The 17,902-nt window shown below is 37.6% G+C and overlaps 1 protein-coding gene across 1 annotated transcript in view; it reads left to right on the forward strand.

The window, feature by feature from the left end:
- Positions 1 to 17,902, forward strand: part of CUL5 (cullin 5) — a gene marked incomplete at its 5' end in the record, with an annotated part of 135,759 nt that overhangs the window by 110,151 nt on the left and 7,706 nt on the right. Inside the window, 4 exon segments of the mRNA NM_001082355.1 lie at positions 12,065 to 12,197; positions 13,006 to 13,137; positions 16,874 to 16,997; positions 17,312 to 17,487. Coding sequence (NP_001075824.1) covers positions 12,065 to 12,197; positions 13,006 to 13,137; positions 16,874 to 16,997; positions 17,312 to 17,487 — 565 coding nt within the window.

Genomic DNA, 17,902 nt, shown 5'->3' on the forward strand with positions numbered 1-17,902 from the left:
ACCTGGGCCATCCTCCACTGCACTCCCTGGCCACAGCAGAGGGCTGGCCTGGAAGAGGGGCAACCGGGACAGAATCCGGCGCCCCGACCGGGACTAGAACCCGGTGTGCTGGCGCCGCTAGGCGGAGGATTAGCCTATTGAGCCGCGGCGCCGGCCTCCTTTTTGGCCATTTCTAAAAAATGGGTATTTTTTTTAAGGTTGGATATTTGGGAGTTGGATGGCATCTTACCTTGTATTCTTGGTCTTCATTGTTTTCCTACTGCCGTTCCTCTCACATAACCTCTTCAGGAACGTCAGTTGGTGATTCCTTTTCCTGTGGGATCAGGGCTGCTTGGAGAACACAGGGGTACTCTGGAGATACCTGAGTTTCCAGCTTCCCAGGCAAGAAGGTTATTTGTGCTCCCAGCTTTCACAACAGTTCTGTTCCAGTTGATGTGTATGTGGTTGTAATTTTCAAGTATTTAGGGTTTTACGGCTATCTTACTGTTACTAATTTTTAATTCGGTTCCTTTGGATTTAAATATATTTTGACCCACTTATGTGGCCTGCCTTGTTGAACATACTCATTTGTACTTGAAAAGAATGTGTATTCCCATATTTCTTAGGTTCACTTTCTGCATGGTATTTTTCACTATCATTTTGTTCTCATAGACATCCTAGGATCTTGCTTTTTTCTAATCAATAATATAACATATATAATATATAATGTATAATATAATTTATAAATAATATAATTTAATTTATATGTGATATAATTGTATATTATAAATATATAATTAAATATATTTTAGATTTCCATTTTAAGTTATCTTTTGGCTGCTTAGCTAATTTGTTTTTTACAATAATTGCTGTATGGATTACACACTCATTTATCCTTAGCTTTTCCCCATCTACTTGGAATTACTATTGTAACACTTTATGCCAAATATAAGAACTTGGTGAATATATAGTTCTGTTTACCTCCCCTGCCTTTATGCTCTAGGTATGTGTTACTTCTACATATGGTGTGAATATTCCATGCAGAGGTAGTGTTTTTACATTTACCCACATAGTACCTACCTAATGTTTTTAATCTTTCTTAAAAAGTCTGAGTTTTCTTGTGGTATTATTTCCTTTCAGCCTGTAGAACTTCTTTTAGCATTTTAAAGTAGTAGTTCTGGTAATTAATTGTCTTAAGATTTATTTATCTGTAAATGTCTTTATCTTCACTCGAAGGTATATTTGCTGAATATGGAATTATGGGTTAATAAGGGCTTTTTCTTACAGCACATTAGATTTGTTTTACTACTAGTTGTTTTGCTTCATGTTTTTTTGTTGTTGTTGTTTTGTTTTAGAAATAGACAGAACTTCCATCTTATAGTTAACTCCCCAAATGCTCACAGTGGCCCAGGCTGGGGCAAGGGGTCAGGAAAAAGCTAAAGCCAGGAACTGGGAATTAAATCTAAATGTGGGTGGTAGGAACCCTATTACTTAAGCCATCACAACTGACTCCCAGGGTCTGTATTAGCAGGAGTCTGGAGTCAGGAGCCAGAGGTTGGGTATTAAACCCCCAGGCATTCTGGTATGGGATGTAGGGATCTTAATTGCTGGGCAAAGTGCCTGCCCCCATATACCATTTATCCCCACTGTTCCAATGGGAAGTCAGATACTATCTGTGCAGTCATTCCACAGTTTTGTTGTTTTATTTTGAGATTTTTCTTGGGGGCCAGAATTATGGCACAGCAGTTTAAGGTGCTGCTTGCATTGTTGTCATCTCATATCACAATGTGTATTCAAGTCCCAGCTGTTCTACTTCCAATCTAGCTTCCTGCTAATGCACCTAAAGGCAGAGGATGATGGCCCAAGTACTTGGACCCCTGCCACCCAATTAGGGAGACCAAGCTGGAGTTCCTGTCTCTTGATTTTGGCCTGGCCCACACCTGGCTGTTGAGGCCATTTGGGGAGAGAACCAACAAATGGAAGATTTCCCCACCCCCTACACATAAACATATCCCTCCCCTCTCTAACTCTCTGTCTTTCAAATAAATAATAGTAATAAAGAAATTTTCTCTTGGTGCTTGAATTTCATCAGATTGACTAAGAAGTGCTAGGTTTAGATTGTTTTGTTGGATTCTTTGATAATGACTGTTTAGTTTTTTTCGGTCTTTGTCTCTGCATCTCATCATTTCTGTTGATCAACAAGTTGGCTGATTGTTATTTAAAATCTTCTCTTATATATATCCAGTGAATTTTTAATTTAATGTATTTTTTTTTTTTTTTTGCGTTAGGTTTTTATGTTTGACGCCTTAGTTTCTGTTTCCTTGTTCCTATTCCATGTGGTTGTTAGGAGTGAATTATTTTCACTAATTTCTCACAGTAGTTGTAATAACTGCTTTGAAATTCTTCTTTTAAATGATGCTGTTTTCAGCATTTCAGTCATCTCCAGTCTCCATTAATTAACCTTTTTCATGTATATGGTTCTCATCTTCATGTATTTTTGCATTTTTGGTAGTGTTAAATTTTATTGCTGATTTTTGTAAATAAAGATGGTACAGAGACCATTTCTGTTGCGTGGCTTGAACGCTATCCTGACCATTCAACTAGACAGACTGCAGATTTCTCTCTGAATTTTAGCTGTGGTGCAGATGTCATTGACTAGGCTTTCCCTCAGGCTATATTCTCTACAATTTGGAAAACTACCCAATACTCTTCCTTTCCTTAAAGTGTAATTCCTTTCTGGTCTTTCCTGTGTTCAGTCACTATCCAGTGTCTTCATGGGAATTTTTTGTGATTTAAAATGTTTTGTCCACAGTTTGTAATTGTCTTCCAAAGGAGAATTGGTCTAGCATAAGTCATTCTGCTCTTACTCAAATTGAAGCTCTTCCTTACTCTTTTTATTTTGTAATTTATTGAGATAACTTGAAACAACATAAAATCAACCATTTTAAAATGAACAACTTTGTGGCATTTAGTGCATTTACAGTGTTGTACAACTAGTACTTCTACTTCCAAGACAATTCCAGCATGTCAATGTGAAACCCTTTCTTCTTAAGCAGTTTCTCCCTCCTGCCAGCCCCTAGAAACCACCAGTCAGTATTCTGTCTGTGTAGCTGTATATATTATAGATATTTCATATAAATGAATTATATGATATGTGACTTATCTCTGACATAATTTATTTATATTTTCAAAATTCATCCATGTTGTCTCATGCATCAGTACTTTATTCTTTCTTAGTGACTGAATAGTATGGTAAAATAGATACATTTCTGTGTATGTATATGTGTGTATATATTTACATATGTTGGGGGTGGTTGTACCATAGTTTGTTAATTAGTTTATCACATAGACATTTGGGCTCTTTTTACCTTTTGACTATTGTGAACAATGCTGACATAAACATGACTGTACATGTACTTCCCTGAATAATTGGTTTAACTTCTCTTGAATTTATACCTAGTAGAATTGTAGGGTCATATGGAAATTCCATGTTTAGCGTTTTGAGAAACCTCCATAATATTTTCCATAGTGCATGAACCATTTTACATTTTTACAGCAATGTACAAGACTTCCAGTTTCTCTGTATTCTTGCCAGCATTTGTTATTTTCTATTGTTTTGATGATAGCCATCCTAGAGGTTATTAAGTGGTTTGTTTACATTTCCCTAATGACTAATGATCTTGAGCATCTCGTCATGTGTTTGTAGATGTATATTTTCTTTGGAGAAATTTTTTTGAGTCCTTTTTCCATTTCTTAAATTGACTTGTCTTTTTGTTGTTGAGCTGTAAGAATTCTTTATATTTTCTGTTACTAGGTACATGATTTGCAAATATATTCTCCCATTCTGTAGATTGCTGTTTCATTTTCTTGATAATGTCCTTTGATGCACACAACCTTTTAGTTTTTTTTTTTTAAATTAATTAATTTATTTAAATAGCAGAGTTACAGAGAGGCAGAGGCAGAGAGAGAGATCTTCCATCTGCTGGTTCACTCCCCAAATGGACGCAGTGGCCAGAGCTGCGCCAATCCAAAGTCAGGAGCTTCTTCCAAGTCCCCCACGTGGATGCAGGGGCCTAAGGACTTGGGCCATCTTCTACTGCTTTCCTAGGCCATAGCAGAGAGCTTGATCAGAAGTGGAACAGCCTGAACTTGAACCGGGACCCATATAGGATGCTAGCACTGCAGGTGGCAGCTTTACCGCTTTACCTGCTACACCACAGCGCTGACCCCCAAAACCTTTTAGTTTTGATGATGTCAACCTACTTTTCTTTTATTGCTTATGCTTCTGGTTTCATATCTAAGAATCTATTTCTAAATCCAAGTCATGAAAATTTATCCTGTGTTTTCTTCTAAGAATTTTGTGGGTTTTGGTTTTTATATGTAAATCATTCATCCATTTCGAATTTATTTTTAAAAATGTTTTTAAAATTGAGACAGAGAGAAGCTATCCATTGGTTCACTCTCCAAATGCCCAGGGCCCAAGAATTCAGTTTAGGCCTTCCACATGTGTGGCAGAAACCAAATTACTTGAACCATCATCACTGCATCCCAAGGTCTACATCAGGAGGAAAGTAAAGTCAGGAGCTAGAACTGGACATTGAACATAGGCAGTCTGATATGGGACACAGATGTCCCCAGAAAGGTGTTAAATGGTAGGCCAAATACATACCCTCTACCAAATTGTTCTGACTGATGTACCTTTGTAGAAAGCTTTAACATTAAGATACATGAATGCTCCAATTTTGCTCTTTTTAAAAATCATTCTGGCTATTTGAGTTCCATTCTAATTCCATATGAATTTGAGAGTCAACGTTCCATTTCTATGAAAAATCATGCTATTGGAATTCTGATAAGGGAATGCATTGGTTTTGTATATTGTGCTGAGTAATATTGACATCTTTTTTAAAAAAAGTTTATTCACTTGAAAGGCAGAGTTCACAGAGAGATCTTGTATCTGCTGGTTCACTGCAGCTAGGCCAAATCCAAGAACCTGGAATTCCATTCAGGTCCCCCATGTGGGTGACAAGGGTCCAGATAGTTGGGCTGTCGTCTGCTGCTGGGAACTGGCTTGGAAGTGGAGTAGCCAGGACTTGAACTGGCACCCATTTGGGATGCTGGCATTGCAGGCAGTGACGTAAACTGTTGAACCACAATGGCATCTTAATGTTATGTTTCCCAATCCATGAAAATGTGATGCCTTTCCATTTATTTAGGATTTTCTTCCTTTGAGCAGCATTTGATAGTTTTGATGTGCAAGTCTTTCTTTCTTTTTTTTTTTTTTTTTAACTTTAATCAATATAGATTTCCAAAGTACAGCTTATGGACTACGTTGGCTCCCCCCTACCCCCATGACTTCCCTCCCACCCGCAACCCTCCCCTTTCCCACTCTCTCTCCCCTTCCATTCATATCAAGATTCATTTTCAATTTTCTATATATACAGAAGATCAGTTTAGTATACATTAAGTAAAGATTTCAACAGTTGATGTGCAAGTCTTTCATCTCCTTGATCAAATTAATCCCTCATTTTTTCCCTTTTGATACTATTGTAGACAGAATTTTTAAAAATTTTATTTTCAATTATTTGTTGTTAGCATATAAAACCACAAATTATTTCTGTGTCTTCCTTTTGTTCCCTGCAACTTTCCCTAAATTCATATTTGCTCCAGTAGCTTTTTTGTGTGTTTTCTTCTGATCTTCATTATAAATAATCATGCTATCTATAAATAAAGACAATCTTTTTATTTCTTCCTTTCTATTTTGGATGCTTTTTAAAATTTTTATTTTCTTTCCTAATTGCTATGACTAGATATGTGGAACACTGTTGAATGGCAATGTGGATACAGGCAATTTTGTCTATTCCTGATTTTAGGGGGTTCTCTGTCTTTGGTCAATGTGGTGTTAGCTGTGGGGTTTCGTGTTATCTTATTCTTAATAGTAGATTGACATTCTGTCTCATAGATGTACCATTGTTTATTTAACTGGCCCTTTTTGCATAAATAGTTACTGATATTTTTCTGTTAGCATTGTTGCTACAAAAAGTAGTATCATGCATTTGTCATTTTACATGTATGAATCTGTGTCTATAGAATAGATTCCCAGAAGTTAAGATTGCTGAGTTTCTCATTTATTTTCTGATTCTGAGGTCACCATTTCCTTCCTGTAGGCGCAGATTAAAGTAGAAAATTTCTGTGGAGTGAAATGAGTACCATTAGTGATCTAGGCAGCAGAGCATAGATGTTATGGCTTGTGGAGGCAGAGAGGTGATAGTCTAGAACAGACTGATAAACTGCATTCGAATTATTTGGTAGACTCACTTCTCAGGAGGAATTGAGTAGTTTATAGTAGGCAAATGACTCCATTGAAGACAATTAGAAAAATCGGGTAAATTTAGAAAACAGTGATTATAGTGTTTTCAGAGAGCCACATAAATAACTATGACAAAAGAATTGAAAGTTACAGAAATGGGAGAAAAGTTCAGGAGTTATCTGAGGATTTGTAACTAAATTTCCTTGAGGAGAAGAAGCATTAGCTGACAATCTAGGTTCGGCCCGGACTGAGCAAGGCCACTAAATGGCAGTAGAGTTTTTAGTAGTCTCACTGTAATGGAGTAACAAAAGTCCCTGGGCTCTCAATTGAAACCCCGTGAGGAACATTCTTTAGATTCAGCAGCTCACTAGAGGTCACCTGATTCTTACTAAACCTGCAGCTCAAATTGAACCAGCTCTTGTTTCCTAATAGGATTACAATTGTCATCTCAAAGGGTCAATCTGCTCCTCATATAAGATGACATCATGTTGTGCCTTAATGGTTCTTTCATATATGTTTCCAGTATCAATATGAAATTACTTGTCTTGTGAAGGCAGAGAAACTAATAATCACCTAAGAGGAAAATAATTTTAGAAGCAAATTTTCCAGTGATCTGGATATTGGAGGTAGCCTATAAGGGCTTTAATTAAGATTAATGGCGCCGGCGCTGTGGCTCACTAGGCTAATCCTCTTCCTGCGGCGCCGGCACCCCGGGTTCTAGTCCCGGCCAGGGTGCCGGATTCTGTCCCGGTTGCTCCTCTTCCAGTCCAGCTCTCTGCTGTGGCCCAGAAAGGCAGTGGAGGATGGCCCAGGTCCTTGGGCCCTGCACCCGCATAGGAGACCAGGAGGAAGCACCTGGCTCCTGGCTTCGGGTCGGCGCAACGCGCCAGCCGTAACGGCCACTGGGGGAATGAACCAACGGAAAAGGAAGACCTTTCTCTGTCTGTCTGTCTCTCTCTCTCTCTCACTCTCTCACTGTCTAACTCTGCCTGTCAAATAAATTAATTAATTAATTAATGGCATGAGGCTGGCGCTGTGGCATAGTGAGTAAAGCTGCTACCTGCAGTGCCGGCATCCCATATGGATGCCAGTTCTAGACCCGGCTGCTACATTTCTGATCCAACTCCCTGGTTATTCGTCTGGGAAAGCAATGGAAGATGGCCCAAGTGCTTGCGCCCCTGCACCCACATGAGAGACCCAGAAGGAGATCCTGGCTCTTGGCTTCAGCCTGACCCAGCCCCAGCCATTGCAGCCATTTGGGGAGTGAACCAGCAGAAGGAAGATCTGTCTGTCTCTCTGAGGCTATGCCTTTCAATTAAATAAATCTTTTTTTTTTTTTTTTTTTAAAGATTAATGGCTTAACCACAATGAGATACTGCTTCACACTTGCTAGGTTGGTTAAAGTAAAAAAGGCAGGGGTCCTGTGTTGCAAGTATAGTGGGTTAAGCGACCGTCTGTGATACTGGCATCCTGTGTGGGTGCCAGTTCATGTCGCACCTGCTCTGCTTCGAATCCAACTTCCTGATAGTGCACCTGGGAAAGCAGTGGAAGGTGTTCCGAGTGCCTACATGGGTGGCAGGAGACCCAGATGGAGTTCCAGGCTCCTGGCTTAGGCCTTGCCCAGCCCTGGCTGTCACAGCCATTTGGGAAGTGAACCAACAGACGGAAGATCTCCGTGTCTCCCTCTCTCTGTAACTATGCCTTTAAAATAAGTATTTTTTTTTTTATTTGTCAGGTAGAGTTATAGACAGTGAGAGAGAGAGACATTGAGAAAGGTCTTCCTTCCATTGGTTCACTTCCAGATGGTTGCAACGGCCGGAGCTACGCCGTTCCGGAGCCAGGAGCTTCTTCCTGGTCTCCCATGTGGGTGCAGGGGCCCAAGTACTTGGGCCATCCTCCACTGCACTCCGGGGCCACGGCAGAGAGCTGGACTGGAAGAGGAGCAACCGGGACTAGAACCCGGAGCCCATATGGGATGCTGGCACCGCAGGCGGAGGATTAACCAAGTGAGCCATGGCGCCGGGGCAGATATAACAAGTGTTGGTAAGAATGTAGGAAAATTGGTGGTGTAGCTGCTTTGTAAGCAGCTTGTTTCTCTAGAAGTTAAATCGAGTTGCCATGTGCCCCAATAGTTCTAATCTTAGGCATGTATACAAAAGAAATGAAAATATGCAATCATTCAAAAATTTTTATAAAAGTGTTCATAGCAGACAAGCACTACTCTTTTCAAAAAAAAAAAAAAAAAGCAGCCACCATGTCTGTTACAGCATTTTTTTTTTTTTTAAGATTATTTATTTGAAAGGCAGAGAGAGAGAGGTCCTCCATCCACTGCTGGGCCGATCAGGAGCCAGGAGCTTCCCCAAGGTCTCCCACATGATTGCAGGGGCCCAAGGACTTGGGTCATCTTTTACTGCTTTCCCAGACCATAGCCGAGCATAGCCAAGAGCTGGGTTGGAAGAGGAGCAGCCGGGACTCGAATCAGCGCCCATATAGGATGCTGGCACTGCCAGTGGCAGCTTTACCTGCTACACTTCAGCGCCGGCCCCCGAGAAGCATTATTCTTAGTGGCCCCAAAGTAAAAACATCTCAAATGTCCATGAATAGATAAGCACAAAGTAGTGTATCCATACAGTGGACTCTTAGGCAGCCATAAAAGAAATTCTAATGTAAGAAAAAGAAGATGTCTATATAATATAAGTGAAATTTGAAAACACGATGCTGAGTCAGATAAGGACATGTTTTGTATGAATAAAAGGACATGTTTTGTATGAATACACTTGTTTGAGATATCTAGAATAGTCAAATCTATTGAGACCAAAGTAGAATAAATGTTACCGGCCAGGGTGAGCATTGTGATAACAGCCAAAGTCACTTGTTGGTAATGCCCACATCCTATTTTGGATTGCCACTTTGAGTCCTGGCTGCCCTACTTCCAGTTCAGCATCCTGCTAGTGGGAAGCAGCAAATGATGGCCCAAGTTCTTGGGTTCCTGCCATCCACATGGGAGGGAGACTCAATTAGTGTTCAGGACTCATGGCTTCAGTTTGGCCTACTCCAGGTTGTTGAGGACATTTGTGGAATGAACCATCTGATCAAAGATCTCGCTCTTTGTCTTGCCCTTTCTGGCACTCTGCCTTTTGAAAGAGGTAGGTAGTAGGTAGGTAGAAAGAGAGAGAGAAAGAATGAATTCCTGGAAGGAAAGAACTTTTTTAAAAAGTTACCAGGAACCTGAGGGTAAGGGAGATGGGACATTATTGCTTAATGGATATAACATTTCTCTTGAGATAATGACAGCATTCTGGAAATAAAACAGTGATATCTGTACAACATTGTAAATGAAATTAATGCAAATAAGCTTATACTTAAAAATGGTCAAGATAATTTTTTTACCAAAATAAAGATGTATTTTGAAAAAGAATTACTGATATACATGCTATGATGTGGATGAATTATGCTAAGTAAAAGGAGTAAGTCACACAAAACTACATATTATGAGGTAAACATTTATGAGATGTCCAGAACCAGTAAATTCACAGACAAAAAGACACTGGTTTTTGCTAGGGGCTGGAAGGGGGGATTAGTTGGAGAATGAGGTTTCAATTTTTACTTTGGGAGAAATTAAAATGTTCTAAAATTTGATTATGGGATGATTATATAACTTTAAAAACATTGAATTGTACACTTTGAATGAACTGGTGCAGATATTTGGCCTCGCAGTTAAGACATTGATTGGGATACCCACATGCTATGTTGGAAGATGTGGGTTCAAGTCTTGGCTCTGCTCCTGATTTTCAGCTTGCTGTTAATGCAACCTCAGAGGTGGCAGATAATGAGGCCCTGCCACCCATATGGGAAACCTAGGTAGAGTTCCAGGCCCCTGGCTTCACCATGGTCCAGCGCAGGCTTTTGGCAGTTTGGGGAATGAGCTGGCAGATGGAAGATTTCTGTCTCTTTCCATCTGTCTTGTCTCTCTCTGCCTTCCAAATAAGATGAAAATTAACTTTTAAAAATAATTTAAAATATTCATTGTTAAAATAATTTTTAACATTAGATGAGTATGGTTTTGTTTTTCAGCAAAATGATTCAGGAAATGCTCAAAGAATTTAGTGACATCAAAAGGTAGTCCCACCCACTTACTTATCTAAGATTTCTCAGGGCAAAGACATAAATATATATTTTTTAAAAAGTAGTGAAAGGGGGCTGGCGCTGTGGCATTCCAGGGAAAGCCACTGCCTCTCTCTGTCTCTCTGCCTCTGCCTCTTTGTAACTCTAACTTTCAAATAAATAAATAAATCTTAAAAAGAAAAAAAAGTATTGAAAGAACTGATGCTAATTCTGGTATTCATAATTGGAATAATGGAAAGTAGGATTTTCATCCACCACATTGAGAAAATTCATCCAGTAAAATTTTACATATGTGCATGTTTTATATATGAGTATGTGCACGCAGCATAATTACATTGTGTTGATAATTTGTATACTTATATTTGGATACCTCTCAGTCTTTGGAAGATAATTCAAATTTTAAAGGCACATGAAATTTTTAAATGTTACATTTAATTTGATTTACATAAGTTATCTAGAGAATTACCAAGACTTTCAAGCATGAAAATACAATGTACTTTGATTTTTAAATTTCGTCAGGGAAGTGAAGTAGAGATCCAAATTCTTAATTAAGAATTTGTTTAAAGTAGATAATTGTAGACACCACATCACTATGGAGTGAAAGTTAAATTGGATACATACAGAGAGTGAAGTAAGAATTGTAACCCCCCCAGAAGTTCATCGGGATCCTACAGGTAGAGAGCAGGGACCCAAGCACTTGAGCCATCATATGCTGCCTGCTAGTGTGCATTAGCAGCAAAGCTGGATTGAAAGTGGAGCATATAGAACTTGAACCCAAGCACTCTGATATGTGGTGCTGGTGTCACAAGCTGCACCACAATAGCTATCCCTAATAAAAAGTTTCAAATGTTAACATACAAAATATCCAAAGATCCACAGTTTTTAAAAATATGTTAGCAGGTGTTGGAATAAAATTTTTAAAGAGGCTTTTAGTTCTTTCCTGAGTCCTCTTTTCCTGCGTGGTCTATCAGGTATACTGTTTTCATTAAACTTGGCTGGCATGCTTACTGCTTTAAAAATAAAAAGATCATTGGCAGTGCTGGCACTAAGATGAGGCAAGGAAACATCTGATGTACAAAATTTAAGGAGTTTCTCCCTCTCAGGGTCCTTGCAAGTGAACTGTTGGCACTTTGGGAATCTAGAGTGAATACTTCCTTAAATTTTGAACTCTAGACATTGGGCTGGAACACCAGATTATTCATCCTTAGAAACTAGTTCATGAGGCCAGCATGTGGCACAGTAAGCTAACCTGCCACTTATAACACTGGCATCCCATATTGTAGTGCCTGTGTGAGTCCTGGCTGCTCTGCTTTCTATTTGGCTTACTGTTGATGTCCCTGGGAAAGCAGTGGAGTATGGCCCAAGTACTTGGGCTCCTGCTGCCTACTTGGGTAGCTGGCTTCTGGCTTTGAATTGGCTCAGCTCCAGCCATTGCAGCCATTTGGGGAGTGAATCATCAGATGGAAGACTCTCTCTCTCTCTCTCTCTTCCTCCCTACCCTGCCCCCATCTCTTCTCTGTCCTCTTTCTCTCTCTGCCTTTTAAATAAATAAGTACATCTTTAGAAAAAAATAGTTTGTGGAAAATTGGCTTTAGAAAAAAAACTTGGAAATACCAGTCATTCTTCATCAATTGTTTCTAATTTGTTTTTTAGGGTGGGATTAAAAACTCAGCCTGAATCAAAATGCCCTGAGCTGCTTGCCAATTACTGTGACATGTTGCTAAGAAAAACACCATTAAGCAAAAAACTAACTTCTGAAGAGATTGAAGCAAAGCTTAAAGAAGTGGTATATAGATATTTTGTATTTTAAAATTTTAAATTTCCTTTTTTTGAATTTGCATTTTGCTTTTGAAACTTTCTGTGATAGAATCAACAAAAATATATATCTGTAAGCCACTGTTGAAAAGTGTTATGGTACATGACCTCTACAAGGCAGTTTTTTTTATTTAAAAATTTTTATATTACAGCTGCCTGAAAGGGAAATACCATTTAATTCTTCTCTATTTTTGATTCTTTTTAGGCAATTAAATTCTAGCTCCTGTTAAAGGACAAGAAGGGGTGGGGGTGGAGCTGATATGTGGAATAGTTCAAATATTGTTGGTTCTTCACTCTTTCTTTAATGATAGACAAGCTAGGGACAAATGAAAGTAGGTAAAGAGTAACTTGCTTATATTTTTGAATCCCAGTTGTTATTGAAATGTTATAAGCCTGAGAATACGAAGAGGAAAGAAATAGTAGACAAAAACATCAGAAAGATGATTATTGTCAGGAAAAAGTAAAGAAAATATGTGAGAGAAAATTGGAAAAGAACTGTTGATTTTCATGTAAAGTATTGCCACATTTATATCAAATCTAAATAATTTGTTATTATAGTGACTAAAAGCTTATTTGGGTAAGGTCTTAAATTTGCTTACTTTTAAATAGTGAAGTAATGTTACCAGTACTGGTTATTTTCAGAGATGGGTAATATAGTAGACCTCTGTGCATATATGCTCAAATAAATTTCTGATTTTGGCAGTTGGACATAGAAAGGTCTAAGTGAGAGAGATCCTAAAAATATAGAAGAATTGAAAGTAACTTTGTTTTCCATACAGCTCTTGGTACTTAAATATGTACAAAACAAAGACGTTTTTATGAGGTATCACAAAGCTCATTTGACACGACGTCTTATATTAGACATCTCTGCTGATAGTGAAATTGAAGAAAATATGGTAGAATGGCTAAGAGTAAGTAACTTTTTAAAAAAATATTGGTTTTCTAATATAGCATGTGATTCATACTTGTGCTTTGGTCATACATTTTGGTGATAACATTAACATCAAAGAAATAGAGAACATTTTATAACATAGCATCAATTATATAAAATAAAAGGATATTTAATAAAGTGAATTTTCTTAATAAAGACTTTCAGTAAAGCATCTTTGCTCTTGCTTTGTTTCTACTGACTTGGTTTCAAATGACTTTAAAGGTTGTAGGACAAATCACTTCCTTTGTAAGGTCTATTTAGAACTAAACTGGAGATGCTTGTAAAAATACAAATAAATGTATGTAGCCAAAAGAACCTCTAATGATGCCTTATTGTGATAATTGATGCTGATTGTAACTAAATTACCATATAAAATGTTTTGAGTCTGTTCCTTTCTGTGCATTTTCATAGAATTTGAGTTTTATTAAAATGAATTCCCTTTCCCACTTTTGCTCTCTTCTCTCTCCACATGCACACACACTTTTTTTTTTAATTGCACATAAACTTGCCTTGCATGGCAGTGTGAGATGGTAGAGATTATTATGCCAAATAAATTGTGCCCAACGGGAAAACTGATTGCTTTGTGACATTTAAAAATTCTTCTCTAAATATTCAAAAGTCTTATGTTATAAATATATAAGAAAAGGAAATAGTGAAAAGAATAAATTTAATATACTCTAGTTTAAAAGCAAAAAACTTAGAGAATTTAAGTGTTTAATTTCTTAGTAAAAAAATAGATCAAGACTAGGGATATAGAGATTGGCATTGTGGCACAGTGGATTAAGCCACTACTTAAAACACTGGCATCTCACATGGGAAAGTCCCAGTCCACTTCTGATCCAGCTCCCAGTTAATGCTTCTGGGAAGGCACCCACGTACTTGGGTCCCTGACACCCATGTGGGAAACCCATATGGAGTTCCTGACTCCTGGCTTCCACCTAGTGTGGCCTAGGCTCATGAGACTATTTGGGGAGTGAACCAGTGGATGGAAGATCACTCACACTCTCTGTTTCACTGTCTCTCATTTTCTCCCTGTCATTCTGCATTTCAAATTAATTAAATAAATCTTCTTTTAAAAGTAAGGGAATATTTGTAATTCTTAAGTCAGATGTTGTATCTAGAATAACCAAAGAACTGTTACAACACAACAATAAAATGACTCAGTCAAAAATAGACAAAGAATTCAAATAGACCGTTCTTCACAGAAGGTAAATAAATGGTCAGTAAACACCTACATAGTGTGCTTATTCCTTAGCGAAATACACATCTAAACCACAAGGAGATACCACTTTACTTTACACTAAGATAGCTAAAATATACCGGGGTTAGCATTTGGCCTAGCAGTCAGGCTGAAAAGATGCCACCTAAGACACCTGGGTCCCATATCGTAGTGCCTGGGTACTATTTCAGGCTCTGGTTCCTGATTCCAGCTCCCTGCTAATGCACTCTGGGAGACAACAGTGATGTTCCAACTAGTTGAGCTCCGCCAACTACATAAGAGATTAGGATTGAGTTCCCAGCTTCTGGATTCAACCTTGAGCCATTTTGGGCATTTCAGAAAGTGAACCCACTGATGAAAGCGCGTGCGCTCGCGCGCGCTCTCTCTCTCTCTCTCTCGCTCTCTCTCACTCACATACACTCTCTCTCTCTCTCTCTCTTACTTTATCTCCCCCTCTTTCAATTAAAAAAAATTTTTAAGTCAATAAGAAATGTTTTTAGGAAGAGGAGAAATTGTAATTCTCATGAGTTGCTAAGTGAAGATATGAGATGGTGTAGCCACTTTGGAAAACTGACATTTCCTTGGAAGGTTAAGTGGAGAGTTGATCCATTCCACTCGAGAAATGAAAACATTTCTCCATGCCAAGATTTGTATACCAGTATTCATGGCAGCATTGTTTACTATAGCCAAATTGTGAAAACAACGCAAAATAACAGTGAATTAATGAATAAACAAAATGGCTTATTCCTCCAATGGAATATTATTTGGCAATAAAAATATGAATGAAGTACTATTACATGCTATAGTATGGATAAATTTAAAACAGTTATAATGCTTAAATGCCAGAAGCCAGTCACTGAAGACCGTGTATCTTATGAATCCACTAATATGAAATGTCCAAAACAGGGAAATACACAGAAAGTAGATTTATGGTTTCCAGGAGCTGGGACAGGTAGGTGAACTGCAGAATGATCATAAATAAACTTGGAGTTTCTTTATAGGGTGATGAAAATTTTATGCAATTAGATAATAGTGATGGTTGCACAACTCTTATGAATATACTAAAATCCGCTAAATTGTATACTGTAAAGGGTTGAATTCACAATTAAGTGAATTATATATCTTAGCAAACTGTTATACAGTGAAGAAGGTTGCCTTCTTGTCATGTGACTTAAAGAGTGCGGGGCCGGCATTGTAGCACAGTGATTAGGCTACCACCTGGGATGCTAGCATCCCCTGTGAGCACTAGTTCAAGTCATGGCTGCTCCACTTCTGATCTAGCTTCCTGCTGTTACACCTAGGAAAGAAACAGAAGGTGACCCAAGTACCTGGGCTCCTGCCATTCTTGTGGGAGACCAGGATGGGGAGTTCCTGGTTCCTGGCTTTGGCCCCCAGGTCTGGCTGTTGAGGCCATTTGGAGAGTGAACTAGAAGTTGTAAGATCTCTCTCTCTCTCTGTCTCTCCCTCTCTCTCTGAAACCTTAACTTTCAAATAAATAAATAAATAAATCTTGTTTGAGAAGATAAAGAAAAAACACATTAAAAAAGAAAAGGAAAGAGCGATAATCTTTTTTATGCTTTGAAGAGTTGTCAGGCCACCTCTTCCCCCCTGCCCCAGGATTTCAGTGTATGAAATATTTAGAGTTCCTTTATTGTTAATTTTCTGGCAGTGTTATTTCCTCTGAGATATCTTACTGTTTTTTTCACTTTGCATTTTTTTCATTTATGTTGATGATTTGCCTTCACAAAGTTCCTATGCCCACATATCTCTAGAGTACTCAATGTTGGCAGTAGCAAAATGATGACCACAGTTAGTTTTCTTCTGTAACTCTCTTTATTTTTCTATTTTGTTCTCATGTTCAGCGTTGTCACTTTCCATTCATTTTGGTATACTCTTGCCAACTTTGTTGGTTACCTCTTTTGATTATCCATTTTTGTAAATGTCATGTGGATTTATCACTGGAAGACAGGGATGCAACAAAACTACAATTTGCTGTCTGTAGTGAGCTGAATAAACATGATTAGTAGATTTTTAATAAAGTATTATGATTGGTCACTGATCTTACTGTGCTTCTGTTTTTGTACAGTTTGTGGATTAAGAAGCTAGAAATGGAATTTGAGCTAAATTTAAATAATCACATTTATTATATAGTGACAACTAAAACTTAAACTGTGTTGTTGAAGTACTGGTGTTATTTAATGTATTGTGGTAATTAAAATTCATACTGGAATTATTCAAAAGCAGGATTGCCTGCTATCATATTTAGTTTCAAAGAATCAAATTTAGTAGATGTTACACTGCTACACTAAAACTAAACTTTACTTGGAATTACACATGCTAATAAATAAAGAAAAGATGAAAAAACTTAAAGTACCTAAGACTTGGTTTCAAAACTTTGCCTAGCAATATATGAATGTATGTGTGTGCATGAATATATATATACATAAATATTTATTTATAATATACTTATTATCTGTTCTGTTTTCGGTTTTTGTAGGAAGTTGGTATGCCAGCAGATTATGTAAACAAACTTGCTAGAATGTTTCAAGACATAAAAGTATCTGAAGATTTGAATCAAGCTTTTAAAGAAATGCACAAAAATAATAAACTGGCTTTACCAGGTATTATTTTGTAATTACATATTATATTTATTTTAAAACATTATTAACAAAGAATATCTTTGTTTTCTAGTAAATTGACAATAAATGTTAGCAGTAATAAATTCAAAGATGTTATAAAGTCTGTGTTCCTTGGAGACCACTGTCAAAGTAGAATATTATATTTATAGATGCTTATTTTGAAACAAAGGACACTTTCAATGGAATCTTTAGTTCTGTTTATTTTTCACGAAAGCTTACCCTGTTTTATGTTCAAGTTTAGCCATTGTCAAGATTGTTTGCTTTTATTTTGTATTTTCTGATATTCTTGCCTATAGCTGATTCAGTTAATATAAAAATTTTGAATGCTGGTGCCTGGTCAAGAAGCTCTGAGAAGGTGTTTGTCTCACTTCCTACTGAACTGGAAGATTTGATACCTGAAGTAGAAGAATTCTACAAAAAAAATCATAGTGGTAGAAAATTGCATTGGCATCATCTCATGTCAAATGGAATTGTAAGTAGATAGTATATTAAGCTACTAGTTTGAGTGCAAGTAGCAGGACTGCAAATAAGAGTTAAACAAAATAGATTTTTGACTTGCTCATATGAAAAAAGTTTGAATAGGAATAAGGATCTGTTCTGTGAAGCTGTTAGGGACATGGGCTTTTGGTTATTATGTTTAAGGTATTGCCTACAGAATCAGATATCCTCACTATATCTGTCTTCCTATGGGTAACTTCCAGAAGTCTCTTCCATCCTTTTTCTCTTGTATCACATTGAACAGAATTCAGTCACATGGCCCCTTTTGCTACTGGGAAAATAGAAGGGTGGGTTTTAGAAAACAACAGTCTTTTTCGTAAGTAATTTCATGGAACAGGTATTAGATAATGATAATAGAAAGAAATTCTGATTTATTAAAAATTATTTTA

This window comes from Oryctolagus cuniculus, chromosome 1 (genome assembly GCF_051225735.1).
Source record: "Oryctolagus cuniculus isolate XC-2025 breed Fujian yellow rabbit chromosome 1, ASM5122573v1, whole genome shotgun sequence".
Lineage (NCBI taxonomy): Eukaryota > Metazoa > Chordata > Mammalia > Lagomorpha > Leporidae > Oryctolagus > Oryctolagus cuniculus.